This window comes from Pristis pectinata, chromosome 3, assembly GCF_009764475.1.
Source record: "Pristis pectinata isolate sPriPec2 chromosome 3, sPriPec2.1.pri, whole genome shotgun sequence".
NCBI classification, from domain to species: Eukaryota; Metazoa; Chordata; class Chondrichthyes; order Rhinopristiformes; family Pristidae; genus Pristis; species Pristis pectinata.
Window position 1 is genome coordinate 84,932,552 of NC_067407.1, and position 25,038 is coordinate 84,957,589.

At 39.9% G+C, this 25,038-nt stretch overlaps 2 protein-coding genes across 2 annotated transcripts in view; one reads left to right on the forward strand and one right to left on the reverse strand.

Annotated features, from left to right (window-relative positions):
• Positions 1 to 536: 536 nt before the first annotated feature.
• The window catches only part of crls1 (cardiolipin synthase 1), a 47,717-nt gene continuing 23,215 nt past the window's right edge, over positions 537 to 25,038 (forward strand). Inside the window, exons 1-3 of the mRNA XM_052011229.1 lie at positions 537 to 1,007; positions 1,054 to 1,407; positions 7,153 to 7,290. Coding sequence (XP_051867189.1) covers positions 537 to 1,007; positions 1,054 to 1,407; positions 7,153 to 7,290 — 963 coding nt within the window. The remainder of the gene's footprint in view (positions 1,008 to 1,053; positions 1,408 to 7,152; positions 7,291 to 25,038) is intronic.
• LOC127567695 (uncharacterized) lies at positions 13,996 to 24,722 on the reverse strand. The gene is made up of 4 exons (XM_052010634.1): positions 24,164 to 24,722; positions 21,606 to 21,810; positions 20,355 to 20,492; positions 13,996 to 16,283 (listed from the first exon to the last, which is right to left on the reverse strand). The coding sequence occupies exons 1-4, from the start codon at positions 24,342 to 24,344 to the stop codon at positions 14,255 to 14,257; spliced, it is 2,553 nt and encodes an 850-aa protein (XP_051866594.1). The 5' UTR covers positions 24,345 to 24,722; the 3' UTR covers positions 13,996 to 14,254.

Genomic DNA, 25,038 nt, shown 5'->3' on the forward strand with positions numbered 1-25,038 from the left:
ACAAAACCATTTATTCCATTATCCAAATCGTTAATGTACAAGGTGAAAAGGAGCGGTCCCAGCACCGACCCTGTGGCACACCACTAGTAACCGGTAACCAACCAGAACGAGATCCTTTTATTTCCACTCTTTGCTTTCTGCAACCAGCCAATGCTCCACCCATTCTGCTATCCTACCCGTAATTCCATGACCTCTCATCTTATTAATCAGTCTCTTGTGAGGCACCTTATCGAAGGCCTTTTGAAAGTCTAAATACACAACATCTACCGCCTCTCCCTCATCCACCCTACCTGTGATTTCTTCAAAAAACTCTTAATAGGTTGGTCAGGCAGGATCTTCCCTTCACAAAACCATGTTGGCTAGGACCTATCTTGCCTTGCGCCTCTAGGTATTCCGTAACCCCATCCTTGAGGATAGATTCCAATAATTTTCCCACCACTGACGTCAGACGAATAGGTCTGTAATTTCCTTTATGCTGCCTCCCACCTTTCTTATACAACGGAACTACATTTGCGACCCTCCAGTCCTCTGGAACCATGCCAGAATCATGTAACAGGCTGATGACGAACATAGGAGCCATGTTTATTATCCAGAATTCATGCTATTGCCAGAATTCTTCAAGAACACAAGTTCAATTTACAAACAATGCAGAGCGTTTTGTATCCCCCTGGATGTATGGATTCAGCTGTAACTTCGATGGTGGCCGCTTCCCGGGACACGTTTCCCATTCCCTGTGTAACGTCCAAGCCCCATCTAGCGGCAGCTGGCGAGCATACGACTTTAAGAGGAGATATTTGATCGCCCTAAAAAAAAACACGCGTGGCGGCCCCGCGCCTTTAAGCAGGTGCCGTAATCGGGCTCGGGGTTCAGAGGGTCCCGGGACGGGGAAGGACGGGTATGGTCACCGCGGAGGGTTGGCGGGGAAGGCGGGCCCAGGGCGGTGGGCAGTGGCTCTCGCACTGACGGCCCTCGGGGCCCGGAGCATGTTCTTGCGGAGGAACCCTTGGGCAATCGGCGGCGTGGGCCGGGCGCTGAGCCGGCCGGTGAGAGCAGGCACCGGGGGGCTGCGGTCAGGTATCGGCCTCCACGAACGGCCGTCCTCGATTCTTCACAGGTGGGGGCTACCGGCTGCTGGGCTCGGCCGCGCTCCCCTTCCCGTCGGCCGGGCCTGGACCCGGGCCCGGACTCAGGCTCACGGTCACCTGGCCACGTCCTGGGTCCGGCCGAAGGCCGTGGTGCTGCGCCTTCCTCCGGCAGCAGGTGGGCCATGAGGCCGGGCCCGCCCGCCGCTACGGAGCCGGGAAACCCACTCCCAAGAGACAAGCCGCTGAGCCTTGCTCGTACCCGGGGCCCGCAGAGGAAAGAGAAGAGCGAACGGCGGCCCCCGCCGCCGGTTCTCCGGAGCTGGTGAGTCCCGGCACAGGATATTCGGCCCATCTCGTCCGTGTAGGCGTCTGTTTTCCGCTCCGGATACGTCTCGTCTTTCCTCTTGTACCGTTCGCATAACTCTCTCTCTCTCTCTTCCCTTGTGTGCATGAGCAGCCTCCCTTTAAACATCACTCGCTTCAACCACTCCCTGTGGCAGTGACTTCCACTTTCTCGCCACTCTGGGTAAAGGAGTTTCTTCCAAATTTTCTGTTGGACTTCTTACTGACCATCTAATACTGAAGGTTACAAGTTGTACTCAATGCCACGGTTGGAAATATTCAATTTGTATCCACTCTGTCAAAGTTTTTCATCTTTTAAAGGTCCCTCAGCTTTCTTTACTCAAGACTGAAGGGGACCCGTTTGTTCATCGGTTACTGATACGTATACCTGATTCTTCGCTGCCTTTCTTGTATATCTTTTCTGCACCCCTTTTATTGCCTCCATATCGTTCTTAAGAATATAGCGATCAGAACTGTGTAGTCTCACCAAGGTTCAATATAGGTTTAATACTGCTTTTCAATTCGATTCCTCGAAATAAACTCTCGTACTAGGCTTTGCTAACTTGTAACAATATTTTTAGTGATTAGTGTCTTTATTTGGTAACCCTTAATTCTGAAACTACATGCCTAAGCTTTAGATTTCTCAACAAGGGGAAATACTCTCAGCATCGGCCTTGTCAACCCCCTTCAGAGTTTTATATTTTAATAGAATTGTCTCTCATTCTTCTAAATATAAGTGCAATCTGCACAACTTTACCTTGTAAGTTAGTCCCTTCATTTTAGGAATCAATCTAATGAATCTTTTTAGAACTGCTACCAGTATGTGCATTTTCCTCCTTTAGACCATGGGTGGTCTCACCAATAATGACAGCAAGACTGTTTGTTCCATGCCCTTTGGAATAAAGGCCAACCTAATAAAATGCATGCTAACGTTATGCATTTTAGATGGGAGGATACCCAGATCCCCCTGTAAAGCACCATACTGTGAATTTGAAGTGGTGGTTGAAGACAGCAGTCTCCCTTCTCTAAAGAAATTGCATTTATACAACACTAATGTGGTAGAACTTCCAGAAGCATTTCTTGGGGTGAGATTTGGAAATACCGATAAGAATTTTAAGAGCAATGAAGGTATGGGGAACATATTCAGAGCTTGGGTTGGGATGGTTGATGGTGTGGTCACTAATGTGAAAGGAGAGGGAAATGTGCAAGAAGCTAGTTGTAGGATAGCAGATTTTGGAGGTTGTTGGGCTCATGAAGGTCAAAGAAATAATTATAGAAAATAATTATGCAAAATTTGATTGTCAAGCCTTTTTATGAGACAATCTGATGTCTGACACCATAGTTGTGTGAAATGTTTTTAAATGTATTCATTTATTTTGTGATGTGTTTATTGCTGGCAAGACCCAAATCTAATTTTCTTTGAGAAGGGGTGGTGAGCCACCTTGAACCATTGTAGTTCATTTGTCAAAAGTACTCCCAAAACACTATTGGGTAATGAGTTCCAGAATTTAGTCCCAGCCTTGACGAAGGAGCAATGCCATATTTGCAATTTACACTGGGAAACTGCAACTGGAGCTTGTGTATCTACTGCTGTTGTCTTTAGTAGTGGAAGTCACAGGTTTGGGAGGTGTGATTCGTGTCTGAGGTTAGAGTTTTGTACACGACATACTCTGCAGCCACAGTGCTTTGGTGTGGGAAGGAGTGAATGTTTAGCATCCTGGATGGTGTCAATCTACTTGCTTGTTAGAGCTGTACTCAGCCAGGTCGGTGGAGAGATTTCCATCACACATCTGACATGTCCCCTCAGCCTCTGCTGCTCCAGAGAAAATAACCCAAGTTTGTCCAAGCTCTCCTCAAAGCTCATGCCCCCTAATGCAGGTAGAATCCTGGTAAACCTCTCCAAAGCCTCCACATCCTTCCTATAATGGGGTAACCAGAATTGAATGCAATACTTCAGATGCGGCCTAACCAGAGTTTTATAAAGTTGCAACATAACTTTCTGACTCTTGAACTTAGTACCTTGACTAATAAAGGCAAGCATGCCATGCACCTGCCTTACTGCCCTATCAACTTGTGCAGCCACTTTCAGGGAGCTATGGACTTGGACCCCAAGATCCCTGTAGTCTTTGCTACATTCTACTACTCTCAGACCATTTCTTGATATCTCATTGAGTAGACTAAAGCTGGCTTCTGTGATGGTGGGAATATCAGCAGAAAACCGAGGTAATTTGTCCATTTGGTACATGGTGACTGAACTTAGTTGAGAATCTTTCAGCCTTTGTGTTAAAGCATTTGCATGCTGCACCTAGCCATCATTGAGGATGAAGTTTTTCTTGCAGCCAGTTCCTCCTGTTAACTGTTTTAATTGTCCAGTGTGGCTGGTTGTGATAGGGCTACAAACCTTTGATCTGATCTGCTGGAATCGCTTTTTTTCCTTTTCATCTTGTTGCAGTTCTTTGTTTCAATTTCATCAACTTGGTATCACTCAACCTGCTCTTCTGCGTGTCATTAAACCAGGGATGGTCCCCTGATTTGTTTGTATCAGTAGAGTGTGGGATAGGTTAGAGCTATGAGCTTATAGATCGTAGTGGTATATGCCTTCTGCTTTTGCTGGTTATCCACAGCGGCTTAATTTTGAGTTGCCAGGCCTTTTCCGAATCTGTTCCATTTAACGTGCTGATGTTGCCACACAACATGAAGGAGAGTGTCCTTGGTGTGAAGACAGGGCATTATCTCCACAGGACAATGTGGTGGTTATTCCTACCAAAGCTTTCGAATATAGGAAAGTCTACAACAGATGGATCGGTGAAGAAAAAGTTGGGTAGATTTTTCCCTTGCTTTGGTTTCGCACTGCCTTCTGGCAGACGTAATCCTGGAAGTTAAGCCTTTCAGAACTTGGCCAGTTAGATCTGTGGTGGTGCTGCCAAGCTATTCTTGATTTTGGACATTGTCTGTAAGGTATGATTCTGTGAGTACAACTATCAAGCTGTCGCTTGACCAAACAGAGAAGCCTGTTCCCACATGTTTATGAAGAGGACTGCACTAGGTTGGCCAAACTGGCACTAACTTTGCTGTGTCTGAATTTGTTGCCTAAGTTGATGCTAGGTGGTCCATCCAGTTCTTCCTGTGTTTTGATTTGGTGTTTACGTTGCATCTGAGTGAGATACCAGACTATTTCAGAGGGCTATTAAGACTCGAGCGTTGCTGTGGATTTGGAGTCGTGTAGGCCAAACCAGAGAAGTTGGTAAATTTTATCTTTGAAGCGGGCTTTTCTGATTACCCAGTAACTTCTTGGTTGCCATTACTAAGGCTAGTTTATTTTAGTTTTTTTTTAAATTCCAGATTATTTTTAATTTGAATTAAAATTCCACAACAACCATGGTGGGACTTCAATATGCATCTCCAAGTTGAATGTCTAGGTGTTTTGGTTACTAGTCTGGTAAATTAACCATTGCAGCACTAACTTAAATATTCAAGTAGTTTTATGTTACAAACCTTACTGTGGTGACATAGTGGGAAAGATGTTTAAAACCAAGTCATGTTTGAAACCAAGTCATATTTGAGCTTTTTGGCTAATCAGCTATGTATATCTGGGTAGAGTCATACAGCATGGAAACAGGTCCTTTGGTCCAACTGGTCCATGCTGACCAAGATTCCCATCTAAGCTAGTCCCACTTGCCTGTCTTTGGCGCATATCCCTCCAGACCTATCCTATCCATGACCATGTTTAAGTACCTTTTAAATGTTGTTAATGTACCTGTCTCAACCACTTCCTCTGGCAGCTCATTACATATACTGACCACCCTCTGGGTGAAAAAGCAGCCTCTCAGGTTCCTATTAAATTTCTCCCCTCTCACCTTAAACCTATGCACTCTTGTTCTTGATTCCCTAACGCTGGGAAAAAGACTGTGTGCATTGACCCTATTTATGCCCCTCATGATTTTATACACCTCTGTAAGATCGCCTCTTATTCTCCTACACTCCATTGAAAGAATTCTCATCCTGCTCAACCTCTCTGCATAACTCAGTCCCTCAGTCCTGGCAATATTCTCGTAAATCTCCTCTGCACTCTTTCCAGCTTAATGACATCTTTCCTACGGCACAGTGACCAAAACTGAACATAATATTTCCAAATGCAACCTCACCAACGTCTTGTACAACTGCAACAAAATGCAACAATATGTTGGATGTTAGAAAGAAATCTGTTTCTATTATTCTATTCCTGAAATGCAGTAAGGGTCAAGTGATTGGTGTAGTGGACATGGATTGAGTGTGGTTTTGTTTTAGGTAAATGTTCTAATGAGCTTCCTGTGCCGATGCTCCTGGTCAGTCAGTATGACATTGCATGGAAGAAAGTTTGAATTTGTATTTAAGAGGTTTTAAAATTTGTTTTGAAAGCAAAATTATTTACGGGTACTTAATTCGACAATCAAGAAGGTTGGAACTTATATGGTTCAGACATCTGTCTTTTCTTATACAGTGGTCTTTAAAGTTATAGTTGTTTGGAGAAAGTTGCCTGGAATCTGGCTCATTAATTATTATTAACAACGCAGTGAGCTTGGCTCATGAACATAATCCACAGGATTGGACCTATCAATGAGAAATGGGATTCTTCATACCCAACTACAGATAATCCTGCAAATATTTTTCCAGACAAATAAACAAGCAGTGGGTGGTTTATAGGCTCCCATAAATAATTTTATGTGACTTACTTCCAGCAATACCTCTGAACATTGACTATTACCAATCTGAACCATCCATGGATTTGGGTAAATGCAATATATCCTACAGGGAGAAAAGTAAGTAATTTGTTTTTCACAGAATAACAAAGGTTGCAGCATTGAAGGAGCCCATTTGATCTATCTAGTCCATGCAGCTCTGTGTGAGCAATCCACTTAGTCTCATTTACCTACTCTCTTTTTTCACCAGTTTTTGTTTGCCTTTTAGCTACTTGTTCAGTTCTCTTTTGAATGACCTCCACTGTCTCCCTCTAGACTGACGGTGCATTCCAGATTCTAGCCACTCAGCGTTGTTTTTAAGTTTTCCTTGTGTCACTTCACGTTCCTTTCCCAATTGCCTTCAATCTGTGTTGTGTGGTTCTTGACCCTTCTACCAATAGGAACTGGTTCTCCCTGTCTAGACCACTAATGATTTTAAAATTTCTTTATCAGGTCTCTTAATCTGTGCCATGAGGGGTGTCAGGAGTCACTTCCTGCTACATACCTCGGACCTGCTGTCATAACCAGAGTATATATGTGGTAGTTCAAATTTCTATTCGGAGATTAGTATGATGTCTTGATGGTTAGGGATTTGGCAGTGCCATTAATGCCATGGGCAAGTGGTTAGTTACCTGGCATAACTGGTGTGAATGTTACCAGTCACTTAGCTGTGCTACTTGACTTTGATCTAGGACCTGCTGTGTACGGGCATTGCATAGTTTTATTTTCTGTAGAGTTGCAAATGGAACTGAACATTACAATGGTATAAAATAGAAAAATAACCCTTTCTGAATTTCTATCCTGCAACTCGAATAGTACATGGAAGAAACTGTGAAGTATTTGGTATACTGCCTTATATATTGAAGAAAACCCATGACTTCTGTGAATTTCTCAGTAATCTGGCAATGATTAAGCCAGCTGTTGGAATTCCATATGTGTCAGATACCTGGCTTTTTTTTTGATGATCTGGAATAGATATGAAAATAATACATTTCTTTTATTTGCAGTATGAAAATCCATGGACAATTCCAAACTTACTCTGTATGGCAAGGATTGGCTTGTCACCATATTTGGGCTACCTAATTGTAGAAGAAGAATTCAATCTAGCCCTTGGTCTTTTTATGTTGGCGGGCATTACTGACCTGGTGAGTAACTACTTCTGCGATTAAATGGATATCTTTTGTTAAACCTTTACTATAAAGAACAATATGCTCATCGAATTTACAGTGTCTCTTTTAATAACCATCTTGGACTTTCTTTCCTAAAAAGAACTTTAGGATTCAGCAATTTGATTTTGTCATCAAGCCTGTTGAGCAAATTGATACGAATGTTTCATAGGAAAATACCTATGCACTACTTATTTTGATATATTGTTTCTCAGCTGTTTTAGTTCAGGCCAAATTGCTTTAATCATTAATTATAACTTTTTATGCTGCCCTGATTACATTTTTTTTAATGTACAATCCAAGTTTAAAGGAGTAAGCTCGGTTTATGAATATACACATCAAAATTTCTTGTCTGCCATACATTTTATTGTAAGCCTGATGTATCTAAACTTTTAAAAAGCATTATCTCCAATTGCCAGGTTTTAAAAAATTTGATTAAGTCACAAATAACTTTCGTATTTCCATATGTAAAATTGGAGTTACAATTTGTGCTTATCTATTACTTGTAAGTTGCAATCATTTTCATTCAAATATTCTCATCATGCTTATGCCTGTAAGAAAATACAAGCAATGTAGGTCAATTTTGGATATATTGGACTTCATGGGAAGTATTTGGTTTCATTCCATTTATTCTATTTATAACCACAGAACAAGCTAGTTTACACCACAACTTCCCACTCAAATGTTGTCACAGAACTTCTGTGAGCTAATTCTGAAACAAAAATCAATAATCATCTCTTACCTCTCATTGTCAAGGATAGAAAGGTTTAAGTCTGGAAAACTTAAAAGTATTTAGAAATGTGTATTACATTCACAGCTGCTTTGGCCCCAGATACCTGGCTCAGTAACAATACCTGGCAACATGGAGACAAATTTGAGAAGAAGGGTGGTGAATACAGCACTGAAGGTGTAATATTTGAATGCATGCGGTATACAAAATGAGGTAGATGCATAGTGTAGTTAGAAATTGGCAGGTGTGGTGTGGGCATCAGAGTCGTGGTTGAAAGAAGATCACAGCTGAGAGCTAAACATCCAAGGATGCACATCCTATCGAAAAGACAGGCAGGTGGGCAGAGGGGGTGGGGTGGCTCTTTTGGTAAAAATTGAAATCAAATCCTTAGCAAGAAGTGACATAAGATCAGAAGATGTAGAATCCTTGTGGGTAGAGTTAATAAACTGCAAGGGTAAAAAGACCTGATGGGAGTTGTGCACAAGCCTCCGAATAGCAGCCAGGATGTGGGGTACAAACTGCAACAGAAGATAAAAAAGGCATATAAAAGGGCAATGTTATGGTGGTCATGGGCGATTTCAATATGCCGGTAGAATGGGAAAATCAGGTTAGTATTGGATCCCAAGAGAAGGAATTTGTAGAATGCCTGTGAGAGGTTATTACAGTTGAGTACAGTACAGAAGCAAGAGAGAGGAGCTGGTCAAAGTTGATTGCAAGGGGACCCTAGCAGGGATGATGATAGAGCAGCAATGGCAGGAGCTTCTGTGATTAATTCGGAAGACAGGTTCAGTTTATCCCAAAGAAGAAGCAGCATTCTAAAGGGAGGATGAGTCAACTGTGGCTGACAACAGAAGTCAAAGACAGCATAAAAGCAAAAGAGAGGGCATACAATACTGCAAAAATTAGTGGGAAGCTAGAGAATTGGGAAGCTTTTAAAAACCAACAGAAGGCAACTAATGAAGCAATAAGGGGAGGAAAAGATGAAATATGAAGATAATCTAGCCAATTGTATAAGAGGATACCAAAATATTTTTCTGATATATAGAGTAAAAAAGAGGTAAGAGTGGATGTCGGACCACTGGAAGATAACACTGGAGAGGTAGTAATGGGGAACATAGAAATGGTGGATGAACTGAATAAGTACTTTGCGTCAATATTCACTGTGGAAGACACCAGCGACATGCCAGAAAATCAAGGGAGTTGGGGGCAGAAGTGAGTGTAGTTGCTATTACTAAGGAGAAGGTGCTTGGAAAACTGAAAGGTCTGAAGATGGATAAGTCACCTGGACCAGATGGGCTACACCCTAGGGTTCTGAAAAGGATAGCTGAAGAGATTGTGGAGGCAGTAGTAGTGATCTTTCAAGAATCACTAGATTCACGAATGGTTTCAGAGGACTGGGAAATCGCAAATGTCACTCCACCCTTTCAGAAGGGAGGAAGGCAAAATACAGGAAATTCTAGGTCAGTTAGCCTGACTTCAGTGGTTAGTGAGATGTTAGGGTCTATTATTAAGGATAAGGCTTCAGGGTACTTGGAAGCACATGATAAAATAGGGTGAAGTCAGCATGGTTTCCTTAAGGGCAGATCTTGCCTAACAAATCTGTTGAAATTCTTTGAGGAGGTAACAGGCAGGATAGACAAAGGAAAATCAGTGGATGCTGTTTACTTGGATTTTCAGAAGGTCTTTGACAAGGTGCTGCACGTGAGGCTGCTAAATAAATTGGGAGTCCATGGTATTACGCGAAAGGTACTAGCATGGATAGAAGATTGGCTGACTGGCAGAAGGCAAAGAGTGGGAATAAAGGGGGCCTTTTCTGGTTGGCTGACGGTGACTTGTGGTGTTCCTCGGGTTGATGTTGGGTCTGCCTCTTTTCACTTTATATGTTAATGATCTGGATGATGGAATTGATGACTTTGTGGCCAAGTTTGCAGATAGGTGGAGGGGCAGGAAGTGTTGAGGAAGCAGGGAGTCTGCAGAAGGACTTGGACAGGCTGGGAGATTGGGCAAAGAAGTGGCAGATGGAATACAGTGTAGTGAAGTGTATGGTCATGCACTTTAGTGGAAGGAATAAAGGTGTAGACTATTTTCTAAACAGGGAGTGAATTCAGAAATTGGAGGTGCAAAAGGACTTGGGAATCCTAGTGCAGGATTCCCAAAAGGTTAACTTGCAGGTTGAGTCGGTTGTATGGAAGGCAAATGCAATGTTAGCATTCATTTCCAGAGGACTAGAATATAAAAACCAGTAATGAGCAAGTAATGCTGAGGCTTTATAAGGCATTGGTCAGACACATTTGTAGTATTGTGAGTGGTTTTGGGCCCCATGTCTAAGGAAGGATGTGCTGGCATTGGAGAGGGTTTATTTACAAGAATGATCCTGGGAATGAAAGGGTTAACATATGAGGAGTATTTGATGGCTCTGGGCCTTTACTCATTGGTGAGGATGAGGGGGATCTTATTGAAACCTACCAAATATTGAAGGGCCTGGATAGAGTGGACGTGGAGAGGATATTTCCAGTAGTGGGAGAGTCTAGGACCTGAGGGCACAGCCTCAGAATAGAAGGATATCCCTTTAGATCAGAGATGAGGAGGAATTTCTTTAGACAGAGGGTAGTGAATCTGAGGAATTCACTGCCATAGACGTCTGTAGAGGCCAAGTCAATGGGTATATTTAAAGCAGAAATTGATAGGTGCTTGATAGGAAGGGCATCAAAGGTTACGGGAGAAGGCAGGAGAAAGGAGTTGAGAGGGAAAAGTAAATCAGCCATGATCGAAATGCGGAGCAGACTCGATGGGTCAAATGGCTTAATTCTGCTCCTATGTATTACGGTCAGTGTTGAACTAGTAGGAGCTTATTTTGTGCCCAGTGCAAAAAATTTAAATATCTCATCAATTCTATACTTAGAAAATTTCAGTTCTGTAAAGTAAGATGAATTGAATACTCACACTTTTAGCTCTATACAAGCAATTATTGGTCATAATATGTGTCCTAGATGGATGTGGCTATGTTGTACTGTTGTCTTTTGTCAATGTACTACCTTGCTAATATGTGAAGTGTCTCTTAAAATCGACTAAAGGTAAGACGTTATGTCTATTGGTTTTGGAAAAGATAAAATCAGTGCATTTTAGCATGACATTTGATTAGTTTGTTCCTGAAAGGAAGGATGACCTAATAATTGTGGCTCATTAGTTGTTTCACCTGTTTGCTCTATACCATCTTGATTAGTACATTTCGATTTCTCTTCACGCTTACAAATGCAGTTACAGAAAAGGAAGATTTTTCCATAACCTCAAGAATCCCAATGAGTTTTACTCCCAGCAAAGGTAGTTTTGGGCATCAAGGTTGTAAGAAATGCAGTAACAATTTGCACAGAAAGTAATGAGATAATGACCAGATAATTTGTTCAAAATAATTCTAGGGAATCCTTTGCACCCACCTGTGAGGCTACATGGAGCCTGGGTTTAATGTCTCATTTGAAAGGTGGAACTTCAGAATGTGTGTTTTCATTTCGGATGGGTAACTTCAAATGTGGATGGCAGATTTAAGTTAGTTAACCTTAATGAGCAACTGATCACTCTTTGTACAATATGTTTCTCATTCATATTAGCTTTCAAAAAAAATACACTTCTTTCTGCAACATTTAACTTCCCCTCCAAAAGTTGAGATTGAATTGCATGTTTGGAATTTGTCCAAATGCTAAAGCTGAAGTACAGGCAGTCCCCAAGTTACATCACGGTTCTGGTCCTGAGAACTGTCTGTAAACTGACATCTCCATAAGTCAGTAATGTCTGTTTTTTCATAGCTAACATATCATATTGCTGTCTGTGCACTTGCTATAATTCTTTCATTTCATTGAATAATTATGCTAACACTACGCATAATTGAATATACTGCGTTCAGTCATTAATGAATACCATGAAACATTTTTTATTATTAGTAGTACTAGCTTGAAAAATGCTTTTCAAAAAAATATATGGCATAATTTGTGTAAAAGTCAAATTTTCTTAAAGTCAGGTCATTTGTAACCTGGGGAGCCCCTATACTGAGCTTGATTCTATTAATCAATCATCAAATAGCCTGTCCTTAACTTTAATGTTTGTTTTCACTCTTGCAATTTGGTTCTTTTTAAAATGCATACAATCCATGTAGTCGGTTCATTAATTTTCATGAACCTTTGTACCTAAAGTTTTAGAATTTTTACTGCAGCTACATCACACTATTTTAATATTTATTGCATTCCATGGTGGGATTTTAGTTTGGTGTGTTTAACATGCTTGTACTCCAAGTCAAACTTAAAGGAAACCAATCAGAGTTGGGAAGCTTATTGAAAATTTCTGTTTTGATCAATTTCTCATATTTGTATTCTGGATTCAAAGATACCCTATCTTTTTCATATCGTTGCAGCTTTTTGTATTACAGTGTGAATAGAAAATGATCTACGAGCAAGCAAACTTTACTGGTTAGACTTGTATAGTTGCCACACAAGATTGCAAATACTAATCTTGCACAGAGAAAAGTTCTTTCAGTTCTTTTCATAAAGTAATCCAAATATTTATCTTTGATTGTGGTTGCTGAGGATCTGCAATAATAAGTAGTTTGTACTTTTACAGTATTGCAAAGCATCTCACAAGTTACTGATGCAGTGCCGCGATAATAGTTAAGATCATAATACACTTAATGTTTTTAATGTAATGTTGCTTTTAGCTGGCCTAAAGGAGGATGGCATATAAAAGGTTAGACTATGCATGCTTTGTTCTGTTTTTATTTATGATTTAAATCAATGAAGAAACAGCAGCAGATTTCTCAACTGCTAAATCATGAATCACAATTTTGGCTTTGTGCATTGGACAGATTTTAAGTCATTTTTATTTTATTTTCTGTATAGCCATTAATAAATGGGAGTCTTTTAACTTTTTTGCCTGCTAAACTTTAGAAATGTGAAATTGCCCTTGTATCAAATGTTGCAATGATTTTTTTCTGAGATTTGGTAAACTAGTTTAACATATATGGAACGGAGCACTGGAATATTTAGCAATTTCTTAAACTCAGTTGACCTAAAAGTTTTCTTATGCACATTATTTCTGAATCATAATGGCACTCAACACAATGAAAGCATTATCCCCGTGATAATTTGTTTGAATATTCTGTTGGTTTGGGGAACAGAAAGTAGTTCTTGGGCAGGCTTGGTGGGTGGGTGGCAGCAAGGATGAAATGAGAGAATGGGCAGAGAATCGTTACAAAATTGGATGGCTTTGAAAACAATTAATAAGTGTAATTATCAGAAGGGAAACATAAGCTAGACACCTGGATTGGGGAACTGTGTCCACATAAGGAAGGAAATACAGGATATAAGGCATTTTTTAACATTAAAAATGTTGCTTAAAATGTCAACTTTCATGTAAGATATTATTTCCTATTTAAAACCTAAATAAATATTGTAAAACACAGATTCTTTAAGACCTTTTTAGTAAACCAGAAGTGGATTTACCCAGTCACGTGGCAGACAGTGAATTCTACTCAAAGATATTTTTGAACCAAAAGCATGAAAGCTCTTCAGGTGTGAATCTCAGTGTAAGGCAGGTGCTTAAAAAAAAACAAAAAATAAAATACTGTAGATGCAGACCAACGTATCCCAAACTCCAGTGCTCTCAGTAAAAAAAAATATACTGAAATCATGCAGTGGGGAAGGCGGCATCTGTGGAAGAGTAGAACAGTTAACATTTCTGGTCCTGTAACTTAATTAAAAACAGCTGGTCAGACCATTTAAAGCCCCTGTCTGATTATTTCTCAACTGGAAGGTGTTTGCATCAGAAACATTCACTGGTTTGTTCCCCCAGACTTTCTGTTATTTATTATTTACTCTTTGCAGATCTCATTCCCTTATTGAGCAATGCACCAACTTGTGTTAGGAATTGCTGTTTTAAAGACATTAAAGATATCTTGAGAAATCTTTTTATTCTCTAAAGAAGTAAATACAGGAAATGTTTTATTTCATTTCATGTATATGTATTTAATTCCTTCAACAAGAATAAATGATTGTTTGAAAGTCTGTAGCTTGTACACTTTCTAAAACCATCCTTTTATAAACAGTAGTTTGAATGATTGCGAAAGAATCATGCAGTTGATAAGGTGTAGAAAATTCCAAAATGTTACTATAAGTGGTTACATTGTTAATTTCAGGCAGGTTTTCCTTGGAGTGGTTTTAAGTTTTAGAATTAGAGAATCTGTTCAGAGTCTGGACTTCTTGTGTGAACTGTTCTTGGATCTGCCAGTTCCATTTGGTCATCAAACGCTGGATTTTGCAAACTAAGGGGATCCAAGCTTATGCGTGATAAATTTGTTAATTGTCCCTTGTGATGGATTTTGCATAAGAGAAATGATAGTATGATTACAAGTATGAAGAGAATGACAATAATGACAGTAGAGGCTATATAAAATATATTATTGTAGTTTGGTTTAGTCTTGAAAATGTAGCATGGCCCTTTTGAAGGCCAGATGCTGCTTGCGGTACTTGATCCTGCTTTATTCACAGCCACCACACACGTGTGATACGTGCTGTCTGCAGTAAGATCGCGTAAAGTATATCTTCGATATGTAGGTTTGATGGTGTCTGTCTTGTACAAACGTCTGTTGTCATCAGATTGATAAATAATATAGTAATACATTACTGTAGAGCTAGGGGCACACCAGTAGATTTCTGCTGAATTGTCTGAAATCTTAATAACCTTTTGTATCTTCACTGGATCTGGGATGACATCTTCCCCAGCTATGACAGGGCAATGACAACCTGTCAAATGTTGCAAGTCATGACAAGGTACCTGCCAGTGTCTACATGGGTCATAATTACAGTCACCAGGGGTAGGGCTTGTGATTTCTTCTTTTTCCAATGAGTCTATATCATCATCTTCAATGAGTATAAATACTGGCCCCTTCCTTTTGGTGGTGGAGATTGAGGAGAGTTCTGGTAATGCTGTTGTCTGCAGTGTTACTGTTGAATAATGTTCAGTGTCGGAATGCGCTCTGGTAAACTTTGGGTAATATCCATTGCTACTTTGATCACTGGTAGTTATCAGGTTAGATACAGTCCCAGTTTGGTTTGTGAATGTCAGGTAAGGCTTGGTCCCAGTATCATCTCTGGTTGTCAATGGGTAAGATTTGATCCCAGTTTGTTCTCCAGTTGTCGGTGGGTGAGGTTTGGTCCCAGTTTGTTCTACGGTTGTCGGTGGGTGAGGTTCGGTCCCAGTTTGTCCTCTGGTTGTTGGTGGGTGAGGTTCGGTCCCAGTTTGTTCTCTGGTTGTCGGTAGGTGAGGTTTGGTCTCGGTTTGATCTCTGATTGTTGATGCGTAAGATTTGATTCCAGTCTGATCTTTGGCTGTCAGTGGGTGAGGTTCCGTCCCAATTTGTTCTCTGGTTGTTGATGGGTGAAGTTTGGTCCCAATTTGATCTCTGGTTGTTGGTGTGTGAGGTTCGGTCCCAGTTTGATCTCTGGTTGTTGGGTAAGGCTTGATCACCATTTGATCTCTGAATGTCAGTGAGTAAGGTTTGGTTACTGTTTGATACCTGGTTGTTGGGTAAGGTTCAGATGCCATTTTTTCTTTGGTAGGAAAGGGTTCAGACCTAATTTGATCTCTGATTTTTGGGTTGAGTTCGGTTCTGGTTTGACTTCTGACTGTTGTCAGTGGGTAAGGTTTGGTCACAATTTTATTTCTGATGGTTGTTGGGTAAGTTCCAGTCTCTGTTTGCCCTCTGTTGTTCATTGTGTAAGGACCAGTCTCTGTATGATCTCTGGTGGTTGTTGGGTAAAGTTCAGATGCCATTTGATCTCTGGTTGTGATGGGCAGTGTTATTGAAGTCTTTACCCTTGAGTAAATACCCTTGAGTTTATTCCAAGTTTGATCATTTTGTGTAGTGCCTTCTTTAGTTTGTGGAATACCAGAGTGTGGATCAGAAGACGTGTTAAGGAGTAGTAATGTATTCAGCAGGTTAGTACTCTTTGTGAAAGATGTGATGCTGAATTGAAACTCATTTGAACTTTGTATTGGTAATTTTCTGCTTGTCTTGACATTGATCCCAGAAGGATTGTGATATACTGCTGCTGTGTGCGCCACCTGTTGATTTTGTACTGCTCTGGTATCCGATTGGAATTCTTCCATGGAGTTTCCATTTCTATCACATTCATCAATGAAGTCTGCCAATAAAATCTGTCTTTGAGGACCATACTTTTCACATCTGGTATCATTTGCTCTGTTACACATGAAGGAAGGCAAGTTGCGTAGCAAAAAAAAAAAATCTGAGTTAATGATTTGATGAAAACTTTACATTTCACTATTTATTCTTCCCCGTTCGGTTATGCCAGAATATTATATAAGTGATCAGACATAAATTTCAGCAGTAATTTGTACACAATAACTGATGTCAAGTTTATGAACAATATTAGTTCATTTATAATAAATAAAACTACAGAAGCCAGCAGCTTTTATTATACAGTAAGCTTCTATAATCTTAATTTACTGTTTGAGGGATTTTTTAGCACTTGGTGTAATCAGCATTTGACCACTAACTGCTAATGTTGGTCAAGTTCTTCTGCTGTGTCACGGCAATCCCAAAGAGGAGTATCTTAAGATCTTAGTGTAATCTTCATGCATCACTGAAGGCCTAATGGGAGAGCCTATCATTGTGACTGCCTAACATTTAGCAGAATATTTAGAGGCTGCATAACAGCATACTGCAATATTGAATGCTTTCCTGAGTTTGTGCTAGAGCACAGTTGTACAAAAACTACACATTGTAGCTGATTTTTGTCTTTACCCAATATAAGGAGTACAGCTTGTAGCTAATAGAACAAAATATCGCACTCTCCACTGAGTAAAACAATTCATGTTAAGCATTTTGGTAAAGCTTGACACCAAGCCATACGGAAGATGTTTGGATATGTCATTGAAAGCTATGTCAAAGAAGTAGACTTCAGGAGCATCTTATATAAACAGAAATAGAACAGGGCAGAGGGGCAAAGAGCTTAAGGGGAAGAATTGGGGCTTGACAACTTGACACTTTGGTACCAATGACATAGGCAGAAAAAGTGACGAGGTCCTGCTAAGTGAATTCAGGGTTAGGTGCTAAGTTAAAAGACAGGACTTCCAGGGTGGTGATCTCAGGACTGCTACCCGTGCCACGTGCTAGTGAGGCAAGGAATAGGAAGATAGTGCAGTTTAACACGTGGCTAAGCAGATGGTGCAGGAGGGAAGGCTTCAGATTTTTAGATCATTGGGCTCTCTTCCAGGGCAGGTGGGATCTGTACAAACGGGAGGGTTTGCACCTGAACTGGAGGGGGACCAATACCCTTGAGGGAAGGTTTGTTAGTGCTGCTCAGGGGGGAGGGGGGTTTAAACTAGAATTGCAGGGGGATGGGAACCAGAGTGGAGAGGCTGTGGGGAAATTAGATGTTAAGACTATAAGCAAAGATGGAAACCAGAAGGTTGAGCCTGGTGGGACTAATGTTCTGAGTTGGGTCTATTTCAATACAAGGAGTATTGTAGGCAAGGCAGATGAACTTAGAGTGTGGATCTCTGTGGAATTATGATGTTGTAGCCTTTAGTGAGACTTGGTGCAGGAGGGGCAGGATTGGCAGCTCAATGCTCCAAGGTTCCGTTGTTTTAGACATGATAGAGGGGGAGATGTTAAAGAGGAAGGGGTGGCATTACTCATCAGGAAAAATGTCACGGCAGTGCTCAGAGAAGACATACTGGAGGGCTCGACTACTGAGGCAATTTGGGTGGAACTGAGGAATAAAAAAGGGACGACCATGTTAATGGGACAATATTATAGACCTCCCAATAGTCAGCAGGATTTAGAGGAGCAAATTTGTAGAGAGATAGCAGACAGTTGCAGGAAATATAAATTTGTGATAGTAGGTGATTTTAACTTTCCACATATTGACTGGGACTCCCATACTTTAAAAGGACTGGATGGGATTGAGCTTGTCAGATGTGTTCAGGAAAGTTATCTTAATCAATATGTAGAGGTTCCAACTAGAGAGAATGCAATACTGGATCTCCTCTTCGGGAATGAGAGAGGGCAGGTGACAGAAGTGAGTGTAAGGGAATACTTTGGATCTAGTGATCATAATTCCATTAGTTACCAGATAATTATGGAAAAGGATAGGACTGATCCTAGGGTTAAGATTCTAAATTGGAAGGAGGCCAACTTTGATGGCATCAGAAGGGATCTGGCAGGCATGGATTGGGATAGGCTGTTTTCTGGCAAAGAAATGCTTGGTAAGTTGGAGGCCTTCAAGAGTGAAATATTGAGAGTACAGAATCTCTGTTCCTGTTAAGATAAAAGGCATGACTAACAAGTTTAGGGAACCTCGGTTATCAAGGGATATTGAGGCCCTGTAAAAGAGAAAAGGAGGAGGTGCATTTCAGAGATCGGCAGTTAGGATCAAATGTGGCACTTGAGAAGTACTAGAAATGCATGAGAACATTTAAGAGAGAAATCAGGAGGGCTATAAGATAAGATATTTATTTGTCACATGTACGTTGAAACGGCGAAATATGTCTTTTTGCGTTGCTAAGAATGTGCTGGGGGCGGCTCACAAGTGTCGGCACCAACGTAGCATGCCCACAGCTCCTAACCTGTACGTCTTTGGAATGTAGAAGGAAACTGGAGCACCCGGAGGAAACCTACGCAGACATGGGGAGAGCGTACAAATTCCTTGCAGGCAGCAGTGGGGATTGAACCCAGGTCGCTAGCACTGTAATAGCATTACGCTAACCACTATGCTACTGTGCCATGCTCTGGCAGACAAGGTGAAAGAGAATCCAAAGGGTTTCTACAGCTATATTAAGAGCAAAAGGATAGCAAGGGACAAAATTGGTCCTCTTGAAGATCAGTGTGGCCATCTATGCATGGAGCCGAAAGAGAGCGGGGAGATTCTAAATGGATTTTCTTCATCTGTGTTTACTCGTGAGACAGACACAGAGTCTATAGAACCAAGGAAAAAGGAATAGTGAGGTCATGGACCGAATCCGGATTACGGAAGAGGAGGTGCTTGCTGTCTCAAGGTGAATTAGGATGGATAAATCCCCAGGGCCTGACAAGGTGTCCTCTCAGACCTTGTGGGAGGCTAGTGCAGAAATTGCAGGGGCCCTGACAGAGATATTTAAAACGTCCTTAGCCCCGGGTGAGGTGCCAGGGGACTGGAAGATAGCTAATGTTGTTCAAGAAAGGCTCCAAGAATAAGCTGGGAAATTATAGGCTGTTGAACCTGATGTCAGTCATGGCTAAATTATTGGAAAATATTGTGAGGGACAGGCTATATAAGTATTTGCATAGATGGGGCCTAATTAGGAATAGTCAGCATGGCTTTGTGTGTGGCAGGTCATGTCTAACCAGTCTAAAAGTTTTTCAAGGAGGTTACCAGGAAGGTTGATGAAGGGAAGGTGGTGGACATTGTCTACATGGACTTTAGCAAGGCCTTTGACAAAGTCTATGATCTTTTAAAGCTTGCAAAGTGATCTGGACCAGCTGGGAAAATGGGCTGAAAAATGGCAGATGGAGTTTAATGCAGACAAGTGTGAGATGATGCACTTTGGGAGGACAAACCAGTGTAAGACTTACACAGTGAATGGTAGGACACTGAGGTGTGCGGTAGAACAAAGGGACCTGGGAATACAGATTCATAATTCCTTGAAAGTGGCATCGCAGGTAGATAGGTTCGTAAAGAGAGCTTTTGGCATGTTGGCCTTCATAAATCAGGGCATTGAGTACAGGAGTTGAGATGTTACGTTGAAGTTGTATAAGATGTTGATGAGGCCAAATTTTGAGTATTGTGTGCAGTTCTGGTCATCTACCTACAAGAAAGATATCAATAAGCTTGAAAGAGTGCAGAGAAAATTTACACAGATGTTGCTGGGACTTAATGACCTGAGCTATGGGGATAGGTTAAATAGGTTAGGACTTTATTCCCTGAAGTGCAGGAGGATGAGGGGAGATCTTATAGAAGTATACAAAATTGAGGGGTATAGACAGGGTGATTATTATCAATAATCTATTTCTCTATGCCTAATGGCAGAGATTATAAATAGTGTTTTAAGTGAGAAATTTGTCCATTTGGGAGGCAGTATTTTATGCTTCATTTACTTTATACTTGCGAGATGTTGCTTTTAAAGTATTGCTGCTGTTTCATTAGAAACAGCAATAAAACTAAAATTGAGATTATAAGAGTTTAAAGTTATTGTATCTGTTGACTGACTGACTTGTGATGTAGAAATGTATTTGAGGTTACTGTTGGGTTATGATAAAAATAACCCTTACCTGTTCAGTAATGTCTTTTCTGGTTCCTTAATCAGCCAGGCGAGCCCGCAGCTACAAACCAGTTGGTTTCCAGAAAGGGTTATTGTGATGGTTGAATTGGTGAAGAATTTCCAGGGTCTGAATTCTGTTAGATTGCAACTAGAATGGCAAATAGCAATGTTTTGAATGGTATTTTTGGCTGGTCTACTCTCCTTTATTGCCTTATTAAATAATTCTATGAACTTATTTTGTCGCACTTGGTCATACAGGATTCAATCCATTGTGTGCACTTGACCTCTTTGGCCATAGTAACACTTTTGTGGCTGCATGGTCCTTGCAGACTTTAGTATCTACAAACTCATTACTTTAACATGACATACAGTGCTGGCTGCATTGTGTCTGCTTTTTTAAAAATCTATTGTTTCTAATATTGTGGCACAAATTGTTCTCCATTGACTATTTCAATTCTAGTTTTAGATGGTTAAACTTATCCTGTTTGTCTGGAACTCTTATTGTAGCATTTAGAATGTACAGTGATTAACAGTGCAGTGCTCTTCAATGTAATCTGTATAATTCTTTTTGACCAAGTGACTTTATTTTAATTACAGGATTGTTTTAAACTGGCTAAAAATATCTCCATTATTGTTTCATACTCGTTCATTAATTTGAATGATTCAGTTTTGTTTTTTTTGTTTACAAATTAAAACCTTTTGGTTTAGAAATTGTTGTGGCAGGTGAAAGAATTGCCTGTTACAATTTGCTATGCTCACTTAGTTTTTGCACCCTTTTTAAAGGATTTAAACAAGCATTTGAACTAACATGGGGTCTTTTCAGGGCTAATTAAAACAGAAAACACTCAGCAGGTCAGACAGCATCTATGGAAAGAGAAACAGAGTTGACATTTCAGGTCAAAGACCTTTTGTCAGAACTCTGAAAGAAAAGAACTTTTTAGTTACAGAGATAATGGAGGGGGTGTTGGCATTGGAACATCTCTGATAGAGTTAGGGGGGCAGGGTTACTGTGGTCTGTCACTAGTAATGAGAGCAATTTAAAAATCATGAATTCATAATGTTAAACAGGTATATGGCCTTGAGTACATTAGCTTTATGTTGCATTTTGACATGTATGTATTAAATTTTCCAAATGAAAAAGCTGAATGTATTTAATAAACAACTGAAGCAATACTATAAAAGGACAGGTAATCTTTAAAATATTTCTCAACAAAATACATTATGGGGATATTTCTACTTATAGGAAGGTTGAATAATTTACCTTTTGAGAGAAAGTGTCTGCAGATGGAGGAGTTGTTCAAACATGCTACTTTTCACAAAGTGTAGCTGTGAATTTTCTTCCAAGTTCACATGAATAAGATTTGAAGTGTAGAGAAATAGATCAACAGGCAGAGACTGAAGAAAGGGCATCCTCCTCATCCAAAGGATCTGCAGATTGCTTAATCCTTCAAAGCACTGTGGGTCAACTGTAATTGTAAATTAATGATTAACTAGCGTGTTCCTTTGAAGACCAGTACATAAAGGTTGCTCTCATTCAGTATTATAGATTGTGACGTTGCAAGTTTTGGGACCATCAGTGATTATGACTGCTTCAGAAATGAGCACATCTTTATAATTTCTCCCAATTCTTCTAAGTTATTGAAAATTATCTTGGTAACAGCAACATAAATATTTTTGTATGTTAGCCAATTTTAATGACTGTTACATAGCCAATGATTTTTTTTTGTTTATTAATTAGGAGTTAACCAACTTTGAATACAAATACTGACTTAAGTTTTCTTTGCCTTTGAATTTTTATGTATATGCTGGCCTCTTCAGTAAGTCAGTTACATGCTGTGATGAAATTCATGTTACTGCCATCAGGGAGGAGGTACAGGAGCCCGAAAACCCACATTCAATGTTTTAGGAACAGCTTCTTCCCCTCTGCCATCAGATTTCTGAACAGTCCATGAACACTACCTCATTATTCCTTTTTTGCACTATTTATTTTTTTTTAATTATAGTAATTTTTATGTTTTGCACTGTACTGCTGCGGCAAAACAACAAATTTCACAACATATGTCAGTGATGATAAACCTGATTCTTCTGATTCTGAAATCAATGTAGATGATCCTTATTTGCATTCTGGCCATAAAGTGTTAATGTCAATTGTGAAAGGTGTGGCATTAATAGAGTGCACATAACTACTATAATATCCTGTTTTCTGACATTTTTTTTTAAACAGTTGACCAACTCGTCTTTGCAAATTTATAATGAATTAGAGGAACTATTTTAGGGATGGCTTTTGTAGGGTGGGAAGGAAAGAAGCAAATTATCGTGTGAATGTCTTTTAAATTTGTGAAATGTTGATTTTTGAATGCTTCTAAGTACACATCTAATTTTAAAGAAAACAACTATACATCCCTTTTAGTATATTTAACATATCTCATAAACTCCAATTGCAGCATTTTCAAATTGTGTTGTTGACTTGGACTAAGTGCTTTTCTTTTGTATGGAATATCAGAATTAAGACATTAAGCCTGCCAAATGTGTCCTTCAAGTAATGTTATCTGTGAATATTTTAATTGCCATGTCAGATATAAATTTCTGACTTTCTCCTTCTTCTGTGTCTCTTGAGCTACTACCCCCACCTTCCCAAACAACTCAAATTCACTTCAGTGGTAGTTTAGTCTATTTTTATGTATGTTGTTATCTAAGTTCGACTCTACTTTCTAAATAATATGTTTTATCTGTAATGTAGTTGAACTCGCTAAGCAAGATTTACATGGTAAATTCTGACATCCCTTGCCTGACTCTCTCTTTGGTAATGTTAATCTATTATTTATTAGACACTTGATGTGTCTGATATTTTTGGGTGCTTGTTTCAGGTCCAGAAACTTGAATACATGGGCGCAGAGATGAAATGGTTGAACAAAAAACAAACTACTGAAGGAACTCAGTGGGTCAGGCAGCATCTGTGGAGGCAAAGGGATAGTCGATTAGGATCTCAACCCGAAATGTCAAAGGGATAGTTGATGTTTTGGGTCGACTATCCCTTTGCCTCCACAGATGCTGCTGGATGCACTTGAGTTCCTCTAGCAGTTTGCTACTTGCTACAGATTACAACATCTGCAGTCTCTTGTGTCTCTGAAATGGGTGAATGTTATTCTCCTTGGAAGTTCCCATCACCACTATCTTTTCCACTGTAGCTCATTTGCCTGCCATGTAATGCAAAATCTGTCATGCTGAATCTTAAAATGTAACTTCAATGTGGTAACTTTAAATTTGAATACAGCTAAAGATGTTTTTTTTATCACAAATAAGCTTCTTTAAGTCTATTGCTTGTGAATAAGCAGATTTTAAATGACTAGCTTTATAAAAATGCAAGCTATTTCTAATTATTTTGTGGTACAGTATTCAATATCCAAGTATTTTTTTAAACAAATTGCATTCAAGACCTTCAGAAATTCAGTCATTAGCATACTTACACCCAAATGTCCAATTATAATACTTTTGAGTCTCTGCGGTATAGGCAATTAACAAATCTCCCAGAAATGGATAATTCAGTATGGGGTGAGGATTTTTTATGGGATGGGCCTGTTTTTTGTTCAGTGCTTTTTTTTGAAACCAACGTCAAGACACTTGAGTTTCTGTAAGCTTTGAATGCATTTTGCAGTTCAAATTGTGCGGTCTTTGCTGTTTGCACTGAATTTAGGTGAATTGCCCAAGAAAAGCTGGGGCAATTGAGCAGAATCGCTGGGCTAAATAAGTTCCTTTCTTCGCAGAGAGGTGGAATTTTGTGGTACAGAATTTTAAAAAATTAAGCAAGGTGGTACTTACAGGTTTTGAAAAGGTTTCCACTCAGATCAAGTGCTTTGATGTTTTCTGTTTCAGAGGCAAATGCTTTGTAACTGCATGATTCCAAAGATGTTGAGGACAGGTTTAGATAATGTAGCTTGGGGAAAGGACTGAATTCATATGGGCTGATCTCTTGCAAAGGATTTCCTTCAAGTCTTAGCATGGTGAGATTAGGCCCTTGAAATTTCCATTGTAACCTTGTAAAGTTATTATAGCTGAGGTCCAGTGAAACAAGGTGTGGGAGCACTGTCCCTGAAGAGCCAAATTTTGAGATGTTATTATGACTTAAAAGCAAAACTTTTAAGTTGTGAAGATCCACAAACTCTGAAAAATCAATCTGCTGAATGACGTTCTTGCTCAAATCAAGAAATTCGAGAGCTGTGGGTAGACAGGGTGGGGCATGTGTAAGTTGATTGCGGGCTATATTCAAGTGTCTCAATGTTGTTTTGTTCAGGGATCCACAGGGCAAGCTGTTGTAAGTCAGATTGTTGTGTGACAGCTCGAGTATTTCCAGAGCACTGAAACTTTGGAAGGCATTAACTGGTATGCTACTAATGTTCTTTCTTGACAGATGGAGCTGAGTATCATTTTGGGAATAAGTTTTCATTAGATAGAATGAAAAATAGTCAGACTTATTGACTGGTAAACCATCGATTCTTGGATGAATAAAAATTGCTCCCACCAGTAGGAAAAGAGCCACAGGTTCCATTTTTAAGAAAATATCAAACGTGGGTTCCTAAGCAGAAGAGAAAAACACATCTGAGGTAAACTGTTATTGCTGTTTAATACTTAATTTTTAAATGTAACTCCTCCGGATGATTTCAATCACTATTTTAAACAATGTTTTTTGCTTAGAG

Coding starts and splice junctions, on each gene's coding strand:
- LOC127567695 (XM_052010634.1), bottom strand. CDS start 24,344: ATGCTAAGACTTGAAGGAAATCCTTTGCAAGAGATCAGCCCATATGAA. Junction 20,493..21,605: donor CAGACACTTTCTCTCAAAAG/GTAAATTATTCA, acceptor TTGCCATTCTAG/TTGCAATCTAACAGAATTCA. Junction 16,284..20,354: donor GAAAAGACATTACTGAACAG/GTAAGGGTTATT, acceptor CATGTGTAACAG/AGCAAATGATACCAGATGTG.